This window comes from Scatophagus argus, chromosome 7, assembly GCF_020382885.2.
Source record: "Scatophagus argus isolate fScaArg1 chromosome 7, fScaArg1.pri, whole genome shotgun sequence".
Taxonomy (NCBI): domain Eukaryota; kingdom Metazoa; phylum Chordata; class Actinopteri; family Scatophagidae; genus Scatophagus; species Scatophagus argus.
Genome location: NC_058499.1, coordinates 14,644,556 through 14,662,313, shown reverse-complemented (window position 1 = coordinate 14,662,313; position 17,758 = coordinate 14,644,556). Strand labels below are relative to the sequence as shown.

Genomic DNA, 17,758 nt, shown 5'->3' with positions numbered 1-17,758 from the left:
AGGCTGAAAAAATTAAGACATTTTTTTCTGTCATAATGAGTAGATAATATACTACGTCGGCATACTGTTATACTTACATGTGAATCAATTTCATTTATCGAATTTTATGAAAAAGAAAACACTCACTAAGATCATTACATTAGAAACTGGATACGATTTTTCCATAAGTAAGCACTGTCCCCTGCTGGTATTTGGTGACTCAACATGCCATATCTATCTCTGTTTTGACTGTCACACAGAATGAAAAGGGAACACAATATATTCACAAAGTCTAATTAAGATTTTAAATCTTATATCTAATATCTTAATAATAATTAATAAATCTTAATATTTAAGACTGTTAATATTAGAGAAAGATATACTCGACTGTAGTAAACGACATTTCCATCGTTGTTTGCTTACTGAATTTATTTAATTTAATTGGAATACTTTGACTGCATCTTTTACTTATTCCATTATATTTATTCAAAGTTATGGATTTTTCTTGTTTTGTCAAAATTTGGATAGGTCTGACTTTTGCTGCTGCCCCACCACAAGCTCGTGACCGCGCGTTTAAAATTCAAGCGTGGCGAGAAAGACTGCCGTGACCGCGCACAGGAGGCTTGACGTCACTGAGGCGCCCTGGCTCTCCTGAGCCGCTGGTACTGCTGGCAAAAAAGATGGGAAAATCAGATAGACATCTACCCAGTTATTAACAGAAAATTATGTTTTTGCCTTCGATTTTCATTTGACAAAGGAATCAGTATTGGCACCGATTTGAACTGCGCCAGACAACGATAAAGGTAGATTGTTTGGAGAGATTTTCTTTACTGGCTATTGTGTTAGCGAGAAAAAATAAGAGGTTCTGCTTGACCACATAAATCGGATGGACTAGCGTCCATATGTCACTTCGAGCTAACGTTAAATGTATGTGCGTTTGGTATTTTAGCTCTTTTCTTAATAATTACAGTACTTGCAGCGTGGTATGCGACCATCTGAATTGAAAAAACCGTAGCTTAAAACGAGAAGCCGTTCAGTAACGTTAGAGGTGGAAGAAAATGGATGTGGTTTGATGTGGGTGTCTCCAAAGCAGACCCTGTACGTTATCGTTAGGGTTGTGCAAAATACTTTAGTTCTGGTTCAGTGTTTTACATTTTGACACATCTATTAAACGTATCACATCAGATACCCAACTCTCTGTTTGACCAGATGTTGTTCTTTTTGTGTTCAATTTTACGAGCAGGGATTTTTTTCCGCACGATGTCCACCATGGACAACCCCCTTTTCCCTCCCTTGCTAGTTTTAATACATAGCGTCAGCACATTGGAAAAACCATCCAGAAATTCAACATTTATTCTGCGGACAAAATCAGCGAACCTATTTTATACACGTCTCAAGCAGTCGACAACATTTTAGGGATAACAAAAAGGTACTTAAAGGTGGAAATGTCAGCCTTTACTGTTAGCCGGTTTGTTAACGTAACGTTAGCTGCTAGCAAGGCCACGCAGACTGCCCAGTCAAATGGCTGTGGTGGAAAATCAGTTTAAAAAAACATACAAACCAGAATAATCAAGACACATTTCTGCACACAAAGCTGCTTGTAACTCTTGCAACGTTAAACACAAGCTTTTCGACTCAAATTGTTCGACAAGGCTGACAGAAGGACTATAACTTATCAACAGTTTGAATGTGACAGCATTCAACTCATCCTTTGTAAAGGATAAACCCAATACCAGAGGTTCCCAGTCTTTTCCGAATATATGTCCTCAAGTAGATACATAAGAGGTCGATTAGCAGGGACTTTGTTCTGAGGGACCCTGTTTGAGAAGAATTTTGTCCTTAGACATGTCTCCATACAATTACATAACTGTCTGTAGCTGCGTGAGGGAGTCCAGTATAGACAGTGAAAGCCAAGGACAGAGTGGATGCCTGTAGTCATTCTCAGTGTGCTAGATTTTAAAAAGTGGATCAAACATTTAATGTACTGTTGATGGAGATTGATGGAGACCCCTCTTTAATGACCCTTGGTGGACCCCAGACAGCATGTAGCAAACCACTGGCTTGTTTGATATGGGGAGCCCAGAGTTTGATGCCAGTTGAATTTGATTTGATCCTACTTTGTCAATTTTAAATGCATTCAGGTGTCTTATCAATTGATGCCATACACTTTATGTACACAACTGCTCTGCAGCTCTGCAATTTATAGTTATCAACTGTGTTTTCTTTGCAGATTGGTGTCATAATTTGTAAAGCTGGTTAGCTTCTGCCAAAAGAGGAACACCTATCAGCACTGTCTGTTCCTGAAGGTGGAGAGCATCAGGCCTCTGTTTTATCATGAACATTGTGCTGAACGTTTCCAACTGAAGGAAGATCACCACCGCATATTCATACAACCGGTCAAAGTCACAACCACAAAATTAGGAAGAATATAACCAGATATTTAAGGCCTGTCATACTTTAATTTTGCCACCAGGTCCATTCTTCCATAAAGCAGAAGATGTACGGTAGTGCCCGCTCTGTTGGCAGAGGGGATGCCAACCATAGTGGAGGAAGAGATGGAGGTGGTACTGGCAATCAGGGATCTGGCCGTTCCCCTCGCCTTCCCCGTTCTCCTCGGATGGGACACCGTCGGACTAACAGCACTGGAGGTAGTGGAGGGGGTCCTGGTGGAGCTGGAGGCAAGACGCTTTCCATGGAGAACATCCAGTCCCTAAACGCTGCGTATGCCACCTCAGGACCGATGTATTTGAGTGACAACGAGGTTGCCATGGCAGGTGACCATCTCCCCAAAAGTGGTGGAACAGTGACGACCATGGGGAGACAGAGGGTGACATATGGTTCAAGGGGCAGCAGCAGTGGAGTTGTGGCTGCCAGCACCCCCAACATCTCCACCTCAGTGCCTGGCAATGCTGTGCTGCCAGCAGGCATGATGGCAGGTGATGCTCTCGCTTTTGGGGACCACCACATGGCCTCCACTGTGCCCCATTCTTTAAGGCAGGCCAGAGACAACACCATACTGGACTTGCAGGCCCAACTGAAAGAGGTATTTTGCTCATTGTTTATATTTTTCTCAGTTTGCAGATTTTGTCTATCAGGGATATGGAATTTTTCATAAAGAGGTTGACTTGCTAAATTGAACAGACCATTTATACAGTATTTATGTGCCACTCCTTCATCCTGCTTTCTCAGGTTCTGCGTGAGAATGAGATGCTGCGGCGAGAAGTGGAAGTTAAGGAGAGCAAGCTTAGTTCCTCCATGAATTCTATCAAGACCTTCTGGAGCCCAGAATTAAAAAAAGAGCGAGCTCTCAGGAAAGATGAGGTTTCTAAGATCACTGTCTGGAAGGAACAGTACCGTGTGATTCAAGATGAAGCACAGGTCGGTATTCCCTTATATTTATTTGAATAGATGGAATAGTTGTCCTTGCCTAAAAATCTCTGTTTCTGATCTTATCATCTAATTTTTCTCAATACAAGCAGAGTCATCAGTCTGCCTGGTTTGAAAAGGTTCGACTGAATGAATGCATTTCTCTCTATGTGTCAGCTTTAGTACAAGTGTGTTTCCATCGCTCTCTTCTCTCTCTCTGCATAGGTTAGAGGCAGTTTTTGAACAACTAGTTAATCCTCTTACATAGCTATATGCTCATGCTTAATAGACGAAAGAGGCTGTAAGTCTAATGCCCGCATTAGCAATTCCGTATGTTTTAGAAAATGATGGATACGATGAAAATGATAAAAATTTGGAGAAAGCCCATATGTAAAACTACGTATGTGTATAGTAGTTGAGCTGCAGCAGAAAACAAGTTACCAACTGGAGAGTGTTGTCACTACACACATACTACACACACTATTAAAGGAGCTGTTATAAACAACACTTTTAATTCAGTATTTTGTCATTTTCTTTCAAGAACACTGAACAGAACACTGAACTTATTTTTCCCTTATATATTATACGGGTGATCTGATGCATTGAGGTGAAATGATGAAAAACCACATAAATACATACATGTTATACATTTAGCTTCCAAGAGAAGTCTATACCAGAACTGAATTCAACTTTGAACACTTTCATCATATTTTATAATTTCCATTACCTATCACAATTTAGTTGAGGATGTGTTGACATTCATCCAAATAGCTTCATTTCTAATTTAATTTGAAAAGACAGCATACACGAGTACATGCTATCAACACGTTTGTGAAAAAATATATCCGCAAGGTCTATTTTTAAAACTATACTGTGTTGGTGGAACTGTGTAAATTAAATTTCATTAAGGAAAAGAAATAGTCTTTGTTTGACTGTGATTCTTAATGGATGGGCAGAACTGTATAATTTACTGTTTTCACTCCTGCTGAGTCACAAAATCACACTGTGGACTAATTCCCAGTAATGCCTGACTAGTGCGGGGCTAATCAGTGGGTGCTGTAATTTAAAGATGCCTGCTTTCATATGTCAGCCTCCGCCTCCCACGCTGGCACACATACAACAGACAGCACGGACACTCACACACACACACACACACACCCAGAGCCATTTGGCTAATTATGCCTTTGGTTAAGCTGCATGCCCTTAATGAAAGTAAGTCCGAATCATGGTTAATACATCTGCAATTGTGTGTTTACATTTATGCATTTCGTTTTGATGAGTCATTTTTTGCTGTAAGTGACAGAGTAATATTAAAGTTAGTGAAGCAGATATGAGCATCTTTAACATTGTGTACAGTTTGATGATCTGAAGCAAAAGTATGGTTCTGTGGGCACTGTGTTGTTCTGATTTGTGACTGAGTGTTTGGATCACATTTCCTATTCTTTGTGCTCTCTCAAACACCTGACTGTTATCTCTCCTCAGGCAGAGAGAGTGAGAATATGAGGGTTAAGGAAGGGAGAATGTGTGTGTGTGTGTGTTTGTTTCCGTGCTTGTCCATGCATGCGCCTGCCTGTTGGGGTGGGTGTGGGGGTGGACCGGTGCAGTCACAGTAGTGAGTCAGCCTTGGTCACAGGGTGGAGAAGGTGATGGAAAGGGAGGGTTGGTGAGAGGAGAGGTGAGAGTATTGGAGGGAAGAGATAGGGCGAGAGCAGGCTAGGTAGATGAATAGTGTGTGTTGGTGGAAGGCGAAGGAGAGAATGACAAAGGAAGAAAAGGGAGGGGGCTGGAGGAGGGGGAGGAGGACAGAGAGGAACGAAGGCAGACACTGACTTCTCTCTTTGTTCTATCGTCTGAAAACGCTCACAGCTGGTTCAGACCAGAGTGTAGCACAGCCTTGCGTTACTGTCTCACAGCAACTCTGCCAAGTGTCAGATGCCGCAAACAATGCAACACTATACTGACCTGATTGTGTTTCACCACTTGTATTTCTCTGTGCATGAAATGTAACCCTGTCCACAAAGACCGGCTGTTGGGGGGTGCATTTGTCAGGGCATTGCTACATTTTCAATCATGATTAGAGGCTGATTTTTACAGACTGTAACCCAACCCAACCAAGTAGGGTGGCTGTCGACCCTGTTGTATTCAAATGATTATTGAATTTCCTTTACCTCATATAGTCCTGTGTACATAGTTTTGTAATAAAGTCCAGCAAATGCATATATGAAAAAATGAATGTTAATAAATACGTATGTGCGATTTATTTGTCTCCAGCATCTCCAGATGACTGTTCAGGCTCTTCAGGATGAGTTGAGGATCCAGAGGGACTTGAACCAGCTGCTCCAGCAAGATCCAGCCAGCCAAGGCCGGGACCTGGCCCTGACATCTGAGCCTACGGAGGAGAACTACCGGCGGCTCCAGGCCGAGCACGAGAGGCAGGCCAAAGAGCTCTTCCTCCTTAGAAAGACCCTGGAGGAGATGGAGTTGAGGATTGACACACAGAAGCAAACCCTGAGTGCCAGAGATGAGTCCATCAAGAAACTCCTGGAGATGCTGCAGAGCAAAGGTTTGAGCCTAGGCAGAGTAGTGCTTACTGTTAACAGATGTTTGCTAAGTATCAGTGGAGACTTGGCCGTTTACAAGTGGGAAACACACCTTTGCAAAACGTTGAAGCAGTGCAGAACTGTGCTACTGGGCAGCTCATCTGCTGGCCAATAGATTTTGATTCTTTTACAAAACAGTATTAAAGTCAATTGGAAAACCAGCACACTCTTTGAAATGCTAAGTCAGCATGTTTCTTCCACAAACATTTTTGGTCTGATGCTACAACTTAAAGTTACAATGATTTCCCCCTCAACTGAGCCCAGGCTTCCTCCTTTGCCAGCCAAACATGGGTTTCTATGCTCTTTAGTCTAACACAGATGCAAGCTTTAAACCCATGTATCCCATTTAAAAAAATAGGATAAAATAAGATAGAAAATGGATGGATACAGGAAAGTAAGGAGGAAAAAAAAGCATAAAATCACAAGGATGTATTTTTTGTTAAAATTTTGTTTTTGTTTTGTTTTTTCATGTTAGCTGTGGTGTTGTGAATCTCAGTGCTTTTTGATGTCCTTCCCTGCTGAACAGATGAGCTTTTGTTTGACGCGTAAAACAAAGTCTCTTACCCTCTGCAAGCTCCATTTTACTGATTTTTGACTATAAAAATGTATCTACCAATTTCACCGCTGTAACCATGTTTGTATGTATTCTGTCTCAGGGCCATCTGCCAAGGCATCAGAGGAAGACCAGGAACGGACCAGGAGACTGGCTGATGCAGAGATGCACAGGCATCACCTTGAGAGTTTACTGGACCAGAGAGACAGAGAGATTACTGCACTAAGAGAGGTAAACTCTGAGAGACCTTTCATTGGTCTAGTTGTGTTATCTCCCAAGTATACTCTGATATAAAACTGAACTGTACTGTAACTGATAATTTATACATATAAACAACATGTTCTTATTCATCGGGATCCAGCAGGAGTTGCACCGTCGTTATGAGGGAACCCCAGAGTCTACCAAAACTAAGGCTCTACAGACTGTCATCGACATGAAGGTAAGGGTTTTCAAGAGAGAAGTGTGTTTGATATGTTTGCGGTGTTCTGGTCACACATGTGCCATACTCTTATTGACCCCAGGATGCGAAAATCAATTCAATGGAGCGGAGCCTGAGAGACATGGAAGAGGAGCTGCTAATGTTGAAATCTAATGGACTTCTGAGCTGCGAGGAGCGTCAGGAGGAGATGAAACAAATGGAGGTCTACCGCAGCCACACCAAGTTTATGAAGAACAAGGTCTGAGATGAAAGGAGATGCTGTAGTTCTTGAGTGACTCATACATAAAATCTTGCATCTTCCATTCAGTGTGCTGAATTACATGTTCATCCTTTGCTCTTTCTTCCTCCCTTGGCCTCATCTTTTTCAGATGGAGCAGGTGAAGCAGGACCTCTCCAGGAAGGACACTGAGCTCCTTGGTTTGCAGACCAAGCTGGAGACACTCACAAACCAGTTCTCGGACAGCAAGCAGCACATTGAAGTCCTCAAGGAGTCCCTCACTGCCAAGGAGCAGCGAGCTGCCATCTTACAGACAGAGGTACATAAGATACAGATCTTCTGTTATCCAGAATATTTTGGAATAGGTTTACAGCAAGGGCACTTAAATAGTTATATATGCTTTGCAGAGACTTCTGGTCCTCTTACATTAAACTGATGGTACTACAAACAAAAGCACAGAAGTTACCATATGTTGAGGATGTTTTCCTCTCTTTTTCTTTTTCTTTTGACCACTTTGATTTTAAAACATAATGCATTCATGTTAAGTGACTGTTGTAAGTTGTCTGCTTTTTCCTGCCCAGGTGGATGCTTTGCGTCTGCGCTTGGAAGAGAAAGAGGCAACTCTAAATAAGAAGAGCAAGCAGATACAAGAAATGTCAGAAGAGAAAGGCACGCTCAACGGAGAGATCCACGACCTCAAGGACATGCTAGAGGTTAAGGAGCGCAAAATTAATGTGCTACAGAAGAAGGTGATTTGGATTAACAGCTGTTTCAAAGATCTTGTTCTGTCCAAAATGACCACAAAGATGCGTTTGTCATGCTGCAGTGCATATCCTGTGGTTGATGTTCATTTTGACCACATTTGCTCTGCAGATTGAGAACCTGCAAGAGCAGCTGAGGGACAAGGAGAAGCAGATGAGCAGCTTGAAGGAGAGAGTAAAGTCTTTGCAGGCAGACACTTCCAACACTGACACTGCTCTCAACACACTGGAGGAGTCTCTTGCAGAAAAGGTGAGTTTATTTCTGCATGTTCATTTGCAGCAACATCTGTTGTTGGTTATACTGGTGAAGGCTGCAGGTGACTGTTGCCTCGACCTCATTCATCTAGGAGCGCATCATTGAGCGTCTAAAGGAGCAGCGAGACAGAGACGACCGGGAGAAAACAGAGGAGCTTGACTGTAACAAGAAGGAACTGAAAGAGTTGAAGGAGAGACTGAGCTTACTGCAGGGAGACTTGTCAGACAGAGAGGTGAGAAACGGATGCGGGAACACAAGCTCACACGAAGACAGGCAAACTCTTGTTTACTGTGATACTATTAATAAAGTGAAACATTTAAGTCAGGAATGAGCATCAGGCCTTTTGCATTTGTCTCTTTTTTCGATGAGTCACAGTTGCTTTTATTAGATCAAATGTGTTTTCAGTTTGCTCTTAGTTTGTTAAGCTCGAACAAGTTCATTGTTACTTCCGGTTATGCGGGTGTGGGTGTCTGTCTGTGTGTGCAGACATCTCTCTTGGACCTGAAGGAGCATGCATCATCCCTGGCCTCATCAGGGCTTAAGAAGGACTCTAAACTAAAGAGTCTGGAGATTGCCTTGGAGCAGAAGAAGGAGGAGTGCCTAAAACTGGAGAACCAGCTTAAGAGAGTGAGATCAGATAATGAAATCAGGCTCAGCATTGACATGATGTTACTAAATGTTTACTTTATATGATTATGACATCCAAAGCAACTGCTTTCTTACTGGCATCCTGTCTTTTGTCAGGCTCAGAATGCAGCCCTGGAGGCTCAGGCCAACACTGAGCTGGCTGAGCGCATTAAGAACCTTGAGCAGGAAGTGGCCCGCCACAAAGAGGACTCTGGGAAGGCCCAGGCTGAGGTGGACCGCTTGCTGGAGATCCTTCGGGAAATGGAGAATGAGAAGAATGACAAGGACAAAAAGATCAATGAACTGGAGAGGTGGGTGAAAAAATAATGGATGTTGGAAACATACTACTGCTTAAGTAAAGAATGTTTGTCAGCTTAATGTGCAGGTGGTTTCTGATTGTGTGTGAGAAGATTGGAATGAGTCTTTTACAATGTGTTGTTTGTGGTTTTAGGCAGCTTCAGTGTGCTGTCTACTACCTATTTTCTTCTTCCGCTAGCTTGGACTTCAGACCACTAAATTTTGTTTTTTCCAATGACATCATGGAGAATGTTGCCCCTCAGCACATTAAGTGGTGGATTTTTGTGCAATTTGGCCATCTGCCATTTGGCATGTTAGCAGTATTACTTTGAAAGCTGATGTGGTGAATGTTATAAAGCTTGTATGTATGGCTGCAGTATGCACAAGCCATCTCTCATGTAACGTTTCTGCAGTGTTTGTCTTCCTATACGTCTATGTGGTGAACCATGTGACCTTGTCCACCAGGGTAAAAGATACTACATAATCCAAGAGCGTTTTCTTTTTTTCTTCATCTTCCTGGTCTGAGTCTGTTCTTCTCTTTACTGCTTTCTTGTTTTTACACCGGAATTCTCTCACCACACCAGTCTGGCCTCCAGGTTAGTATTTGCTCTTTTTCTTGCCTCACTGACATCCTTAGTCTCTCTTCTCTCCCTTGTTCCTCTCCGTCTCTCACCTCTCTATAGTATGTGTTGCTGCAAGCGATTGCCTTCTCCTGACATGTTCAACTCTGTCTTTCTTCATATTTCTGTTCATACCCCTTTTCCTTTTTGGCCCTGTTTATTGTTCTGTGTTTCACCCTGACAGAGTCTTTGCAGGGCTTTCTGAAATTTTGCAAAAACAAATCTGTAGGGTTTTGGTTGTAATTGTCATGTCAGTGTGTTTAAAAAGCTTTTCAGGAGATCACATCACTAATGTGTGAAAATACAATGGTATATTGAAATATGATCGATGTGCTGTTTTTTTTTACTATAAATTCTGAGTAAAGATTTCTTCCACTTGGACTGGAATGAGAGCCAAATTTATTACTTGCACATCCACACTGAAAATGTGTCTTATTTGCACTTTTAAATTGGAATGATAAGTTACATTTCTAGGTAAATGTAAACATAGCATGTAACTTCTCCCATGTATTCTGTGGTGTCCCTGTAGGCAGATGAAGGACCAGTCAAAGAAGGTGGCGTCTCTGAAGCACAAGGAGCAGGTGGAGAAGAGCAGGAATGCCCGACTCATGGAGGAGGCCAGGAAGAGGGAGGACAACCTGTCTGAGAACTCCCAGCAAGTGAAGGTGAGCCATGTAAGTGATTTACTTGGACTACATGAACCCTGAATTACAAAGTTTTGGTGCTGACTTGCAAGTCCAGTGTCTTAATGTGCGATAATAATAATTTGACGTCGTCCCACTCCTGTTCTGAAGGACACACTACGTCAGAAGGTGGAGCGCATAGAGGAGCTGGAGGAGGCCCTGAGGGAGAGTGTTCAGATCACTGCTGAACGAGAGATGGTACTGGCACAGGAGGAGGCTGCCAGGTCACTCCAGGAGAAACAGGTACACAGCTCACACCCCCTAATAACAATATTAATCAAGCCACAGGGTCCTTCTCAGCTACAGATAAGAGAAACACCTTCATATACTGAGATTCTTTCTCCACTTTTTTGCTGCCACTGTGGTGTTTCTCATCCTTTCCTTTCCTCCCCTCCCTGCTCCCCTCTGGCCTTTGTTTCTTTCTTCATTCTTTCATCTTTGTTTATGGTTTTCTCTTGTTTCCTCTCTGCAACACACCGCCTCTCAGAAGCACTCACTCAAACCAATGCATGAGTCCAACCTCGCCCACTTTAAGTGGTCTAAGGTATGAGTCCAGTATGTGTGACCTCCATCAGTGAGCAACAACACTCACGGGGTGGACACACTAACAGCAATTTCTCTACAATTTATGCAATCCCATACAACAACCTTGCTGTAAATGTATTTTTGAATATCATATTTGGGGACTTAAATGTTGTTGGATTGCATTATGTTGCGAGGTGTTGCTGTTTCCAGCCCATGTAATTTTCATGTTATTTTGTTTACCTGCTGTTTGTTTCTCAACATAGCAATGCTGATGAATTGGTTGGTTCATACAGTACAAAGTAAGCAGTAAAAATATAATTTGGGGATGAATTATTCACTCTTTCTTTCGGTCAATGCAATCAAAGCATGTATTATTATCAAACAAAGGTACTTTTACGCCATTTCAAATAAATAACAGGTAAATACAATTTAGTGCTGTAGTTTTACTATACCTATAGTTACCTTGTAGTTCTTCCCAAAACTCCACATGAATTCTGCTGCTTCCGCCTCTTTTTAGAGGAGTTCATACTAGCCAGTCATGAAAAAAAAAAAAACATGCTTCCCAATGACGGATTCAGGTGACCTGTTTTACTCTATTCGTCATTGAGCTTTTGGTGTGTGTGTGTTCCCAGATGGAGGAGCTGCTGGGGGCCATGGAGAAGGTGAAGCAGGAGCTGGAGTCCATGAGGGCCAAGCTGGCCTCCACCCAGCAGTCTCTGTGTGAGAAAGAGGCACACCTCTCAACCCTGCGAGCTGAGCGCAGGAAACATCTGGAGGAGGTGCTGGAGATGAAGTAAGAGACAGACACACGCACACAAACAAAAAACATACACAGTAGGGTGGAGTAGACTGTGGAGTATCGATTGCTACCTTCATGTTGTAAAATGTCATCCAATTCTGGCCTTCCCCAGCTGGTTGGATGATTTTGCACAATGAATAATAAATGATAATTGAGCTATTTACTTGTGTGGTTAAATGCCATGTTGTTTCATCCACCACCTAACAGGCAGGAGGCGCTGTTGGCTGCTATCAGTGAGAAGGATGCTAACATTGCCCTGCTGGAGCTGTCTTCCTCCAAGAAGAAGAAGACTCAGGACGAGGTGGCTCTGCTGAAGCGGGAGAAGGACCGACTGGTGCAGCAGCTCAAACAGCAGGTTTGGAAGGGAAAACATGATTGATTACACGAATTGACATTTATCTTCCCTAACACGTCTCTCACAAACAATATGTTGGGGAATAGAGCATGGCGAGTCTGGTGGTCATCCTAGAAAAAAAAAGTTGGAAAGAGGGGACACCGGATGTTAGTGTGACTTTTCAGTAACAGCTTGTGTTGTTACCAGGAACACTGAGTTGCATGCTGACTGCTAGTAAATGATGTGTTTATTATTAAATCTTTGAGGATTATCTTGCCACACTGGGGAGTAACTTTTTCTACCGACAGAATTTGAAGTTTCTGCACATAGAGCAACCTGTGCTCTCTCTCTCTCTCTCTAATCATGAACCAATCAAAGGGTAAACTACCTCAGAGGCTCCATATCAGACAGCCTCCTGACTGGTTCTGTGTATACTTGCTCCACACCATAGTTACATCATTATTGTCTTGCGCACACTTTATTTCATAATATAAATCGGGGCAATTATGTAAAAGATTCACTTAGTACTCAATTCTGTCATTGTGTTGTTGTTTTGTATTTTTTTTTTTATTATTCTTTTCAACTTTGTTTTACAGACTCAGAACAGAATGAAACTGATGGCAGATAACTATGAGGATGACCATCTGAAGACTGCCCCTGACCAGACAAATCACAAACCCTCTCCAGATCAGGTAGCTTAACCTAACCTATTCTAGACAGCTTTTTTAAAACACCTGCAATTGACTGGTAAACAAGATATTGTCTGTTGAACTGATGATCTCTATCTGAATACTGTTTTGAAATGGAAGTCTACTTCCATCTATTCAACTTTTATGTCTTTTATACCCACTAACCAAATGTTCCTTTCAAATGCTGCGATTGGCTTACCGTGTGGCTAACAGGATGATGAGGAGGGTATTTGGGCGTAGCCAATCTTTTGCCCTACCCCCTCTCTCTCTCAGCCACCGTGTTCAGAAGGGTGAGCTGAGTGATTAGCCAACCCGGTCACACCTTTCTTCATCGTTGCTCTGTGGCATGTTTATGTCTTCCATTCATTGTGGTTTTTCATTTTTCGCCACGTCATTCCTCTCTTGTTAATGTTGATGGTCACCGTCATCACTGCTTGGTCTTTCTGTGGCAGCAGATCTTACCACTCATTCTACATCTCTGCAGAGTTCATTTATTGCTTTTAAGTGGTTTAAGGGACAGTGTTTGCATGCAGAAGCTAAGAGGATGAGATGATTTTAATCCTGGCTCAGTCCCATTGCCTCAAGCTAAAGCATCTGAGCTTTGCATGCCTCTCACATGCTTGATTAGCTCCTCACATTTTGACCCACACCAACAGGTGCAGCACTGGGTAATGGTTTTAACCTCAACATAATCTGTGGCTGAGGAAGTTGCTTTGTTGAGCTGCATAAACAACGTAACAATCAGTAGATACTCTGATGATGCTCCTGAGAAGGGTGGCTCTAATGTGAGATGATAATGGGCTCAAAAGCACGAATGCAAACAATGAGGTTTTGTTATTTTCTTATTAAAAAAAAACTTGATGTGTTTGGGCCTCATTACTTTCAGCCACACAAGAGATTATGCATCCATTAATCTTCTATCCTGTAATCTAAAGATTTTTGCCCCTCTTTTTTTCATCTCTTAACGCTTTTTATTCTGTTTTATATATTGCGTCACAATCTCTCTTCTGATTTCTCTCACCTTGCAGATGATACCCCCTCTTCTAGCCCTGTCCCAGAACCGCAGTAAGCTCAAGCTCTACATTGCCCACCTGACAGACCTCTGCCATGACCGAGACCCCAGCATCCTCAGCCAGCTCACGCCGCCTTCTCACTACCACCACAGCGACCCCGAAGACTGGGAGGAGGAGCTCCAGAAGATGAGTGTCGACCAGGTAATTGTGGAACCCTGTCAGTTATTCATCTCTACATTTGTGATTAACTATGTGTAAATATATTACAGGTATATTGGAATAAACTTCTTTAATACAGTGATGAAAAATAAGCATTTGGTTTGCTTCTTAATCAATCATAGTGAATAGAATGAAAGGCAAGTTCATTTGTCCAGGACCTTTGGAGGCAATGCCATGTGCTTTACACAGGGCAAAGAACAAGAGAACAACAATGAAAACCCAGTGAAAACAACCAATCCAGGAGCAACTGAATGAAAATAACAGAAAACAGTACCACAGTGCAGTAATACGCTATAAGGCCTAAACCTGGGAAATCAAGGAAATACAAGTACAATTGCTAAAATTTGTCAGTCAGTCCAAATTTTTGATTTGAAAGTAGATCAGTGTGGGGCAAATTTAATACACTCAACATCGAGTTAATTTCAGTTGTACTATTTTTTTACTTATTCCTGATTTAATAAAAAAAAGATTTTGTTGTTTTATCTTCCCATTAAAAGTCAATCTGGGAGTCATGGTAGGGTCCAATCATATTTTTTTAACTGTCATGGTGATGCAATCCCTTTGTCTATAATAGTATAAGGTATAGTGCCTTTCAGGGAGATTGAATGTAATACAGTGTTTTCAGTAAAATGTTCCTCACTGTGGTTAAACTGACATAAAAACATTCTGCTGGTATTATCAGTTGCTTTTGTCCCGTAAATGAGTGATTGTTGTGGTTTGGTTTTCTGAATTTTAGCTACACACCATGTGCAAGAAGTCTTTTTTTTTCCAACTTCAAACCTTCCTAAATGTACATTTTATTTTTTGAAAAATGCAGAATTTTGTTGATGGTTGAAGCTCTTTTAAAAGGAACTAATTTTTGCATTTTAACTCCAGTTGGAACGGGAGCTGGAGGTGTGTGAGAAGGAGAGCGGAGAGCTGCAGGAGTACGCCAACTCTGTTCTCCAGCAGATCGCAGACTACTGCCCTGATATCCTTGAGCAGGTGGTCAATGCCCTGGAGGAGTCATGCTGACAACTCTGACCTCAGACACAACCCAGCTGATGCCTGGTCTTCACTTAACCCGTAGCTGAGCCCTCTACCTCCACTCATTGAGGCTCCTGGAAGGATGAGAGAATGCTGGGGCATTATCTCACCCCACTGAGCTTTTCTTCCTCGCTCTCCTCGTCCACCCTTGCACAAACTTTCAGGACACTTGAGTGCTTTCCTGTCTCATATGCCAGACCAACAAAATCGAATATGGGATGTTCACAAAGTTTGTTGAAGTGTATGAAATAGAGCAAATAGATTATTCATCGCAAACTGGGGTCCACTCATTCAGTGACAGTCCTATCAGATAGTGGAGTCGCAGTGGGATGAGAAGTTTAAAAACTCACCTTGTAGCAGTTGTGAACTCACCAAAGTCGATTTTGGGGTGTAGTATACTTACAAAAGTAAGTTAGGGACAGGTACGTTGGGAGAGAAAGGATTTCATAGGAAAGAAGCAAACTTCCGCACAAAGTCTTGGAGTGTACTGCCAACTTGGACATCTTCATTCACAGCAGGAAGTGCTAGATCAAGCACAGTTACCTCAGTCTAGTTCTGTCGCAGTCTATTTACCTCTCACAGCTTGGTTCCACTGGGCATGGCTGCTACGCTGCCACTGGAGCTCATTGCGGCTCTCCGCTGGTGGAGTATGAGGCTGTGCCTGGTGGAATAGGACCATTCTCGCAAATCTTTCGGGGTAAATGCATTCCGTACATGGGACTGGAAAGCACTTTTTGTCTTAAAGAACTAGGGAGCTGCTACATCTAGAGGGGAGCAGAGAAGAACCAAGTTCAGTGGGTAAGTCATGGAGCCATGTAGATGCTTGTTTTGTATTTTTGTCAGTGTCCCCTAACTAGTAGGTTGGAACACAGTCATTAGTTAGAAGTAGCTACTGGTGGCTGAACATGTGAACACCTTGGAAATGCCACTTTCTAACCAAATAAATGCAGCATGTTCTCCAAATGTTTCTTCCCCCGGCTTGGAGCTGTGGAGGTCTCAATGTAGCCAGGATTAAGTTGAAGGTACGCTTTTCTGTGGCTGGGTCAGTGGCATGAGAGGGGGATCAAGGCCTGACCTTTGACACAGGTCTAAGGTCAGCTTTTAGTTGCAGTATGTTCTCAAATAGGAGTGTGTGTGTGTGTGTGTGAGAGAGAGAGAGAGAGAGAGAGGGGTGATTAAAAACAAAAAAAAGCTTTTATTCTTGGTGACGTATTAATTTTTAGATGGTTTTGCACACAACGTCCACTTGATCATGAGGTATGCAATGTTTCTTTTGAGAACGTTCTAGTGGCCTTGGAGCATGCACAGAGATCAGTACTGGACCTAATGCAGGGATATTTAATTCTCTGCAATACTGGTGCTAAGGCATGATGTAAGAACTTTCGATCTGATCCACTGATCATTCAGTTTCATCCAAAGTTTCTATAGATGTTACTTAAAGCCCAACTAATCTTTAGTTTGTTGACTGAATCACTGAAGAATACAAGCAATGCCCCTTTTCTTCTTGTATTTTTCAGATCACTTACAAATGCAAGTGATAACTCCTTTATTGTATTTTTTGAAATCTTCAGGGCTGAGGTTTTTAATTACTAAGTGCATCTACATTTACAGGAAATGAAAGTCGCTTTTCTGCAAATTTTGACTTTTTAGATCAGTTTGTAAATAATGTGATATTTAACACGTACAGTGACTGAATAAAGGTAATAATGTGGAAGGTGTTGTGCATTGTTTAAAAAAAAAAAAACAAATCTGAAAAGTTAAAAGCAGTGCAGTTGTCTTTTGTGTCTAATTTTGTCTTTGGGACAAAATGTGTGTGTGTGTGTGTGTGACAGTACTGCCATAACTTGCAGAAAGTCATGTTCTGTAGAGATATATATAAATATAATACATATATAAAAAATGTTTACTGTATGGATATGCATTGAATGTTTGCACAGAATCTTGAAGAGCGAGCCGCTCTGAACAAAATGACCGTGGAGTTAGTGTCCTCAGCAGAAACTGAGGAAAGATGTGTCAAAAACAACTTTTGTGTCAAAAAATGTGTGAACTACAAATGTTTTCAAACCGTGACTGTGTGATGGGAGAGTACTTTTCTTGCATTTATTTCTAATCGTCATTTTTTTATATATATATATTTTCACCATATGGTGATGTAAATGTACTTTCCTGAGATTCCAGTGTTGTCTTTTCTTCTGACGTGTCATGTCAATACTTTTTGTTGGTTGATGTCAAAGACAGACTGCACCTGGTGGATAAAAGTAAGTTTCCAACCACGATGGCCCTCCTGCTGTTGTAAAAGGATAATGTTACAAAACAGAACTGCATCCGGAAGTTTTCTCACTAACTTCCTATGTATGTTTGATAAATTCGGGTGGGTAGACTTTACCATAAACAAAAGTCTTGATTTTGGAGGACGTTGGTTGGATTAATTTCTCTCCGTCCCTTTTAACCCCTGACAAAGAAGAAAGCATTTTTTTTTTTAAGTGTTCAGTTTCCCTTTGGCCTGTGTGTCCCTGCCCTTGCCTTAATGTCTCATCATGTTTTTCTTGACTCCTTATTGAGGAACACAGAGCTGATTAAGGGGCTTCTGTCAAGTTCATGTTGTTTCTTTTCTTTTTGCATTTGTATAAGAAATGTACTGCCTTCTGTCTGTTCATGTTAAGAATCAAACTGTGTAAAAAGAAAGCAAAACAGACATGTTTGTGAGTTATTTGGATTTTGTATGTATGTAAATAAATAAATTATAAGCCTTGGA

General features: G+C 41.8%; 1 protein-coding gene across 7 annotated transcripts; it reads left to right on the top strand.

Annotated features, from left to right (window-relative positions):
- Nucleotides 1-575: 575 nt before the first annotated feature.
- LOC124062068 (ELKS/Rab6-interacting/CAST family member 1-like) lies at nucleotides 576-17,758 on the top strand. Of its 7 annotated transcripts, none has more exons than XM_046394532.1 (21): nucleotides 576-782; nucleotides 2,210-3,022; nucleotides 3,169-3,357; nucleotides 5,617-5,908; nucleotides 6,602-6,729; nucleotides 6,863-6,937; nucleotides 7,020-7,175; nucleotides 7,306-7,473; nucleotides 7,736-7,903; nucleotides 8,028-8,165; nucleotides 8,263-8,403; nucleotides 8,658-8,798; nucleotides 8,916-9,109; nucleotides 9,680-9,691; nucleotides 10,245-10,380; nucleotides 10,510-10,641; nucleotides 11,556-11,716; nucleotides 11,930-12,077; nucleotides 12,653-12,748; nucleotides 13,774-13,959; nucleotides 14,854-17,758. In XM_046394532.1, exons 2-21 carry the CDS (start codon nucleotides 2,477-2,479, stop codon nucleotides 14,989-14,991), a joined length of 3,345 nt encoding a protein of 1,114 aa, XP_046250488.1. In that variant the 5' UTR covers nucleotides 576-782; nucleotides 2,210-2,476; the 3' UTR covers nucleotides 14,992-17,758. The 7 variants fall into 7 exon arrangements, with proteins under 7 accessions (XP_046250488.1, XP_046250483.1, XP_046250484.1 ...); XM_046394527.1 differs by having other exon boundaries at nucleotides 10,245-10,389; XM_046394528.1 differs by having other exon boundaries at nucleotides 6,860-6,937.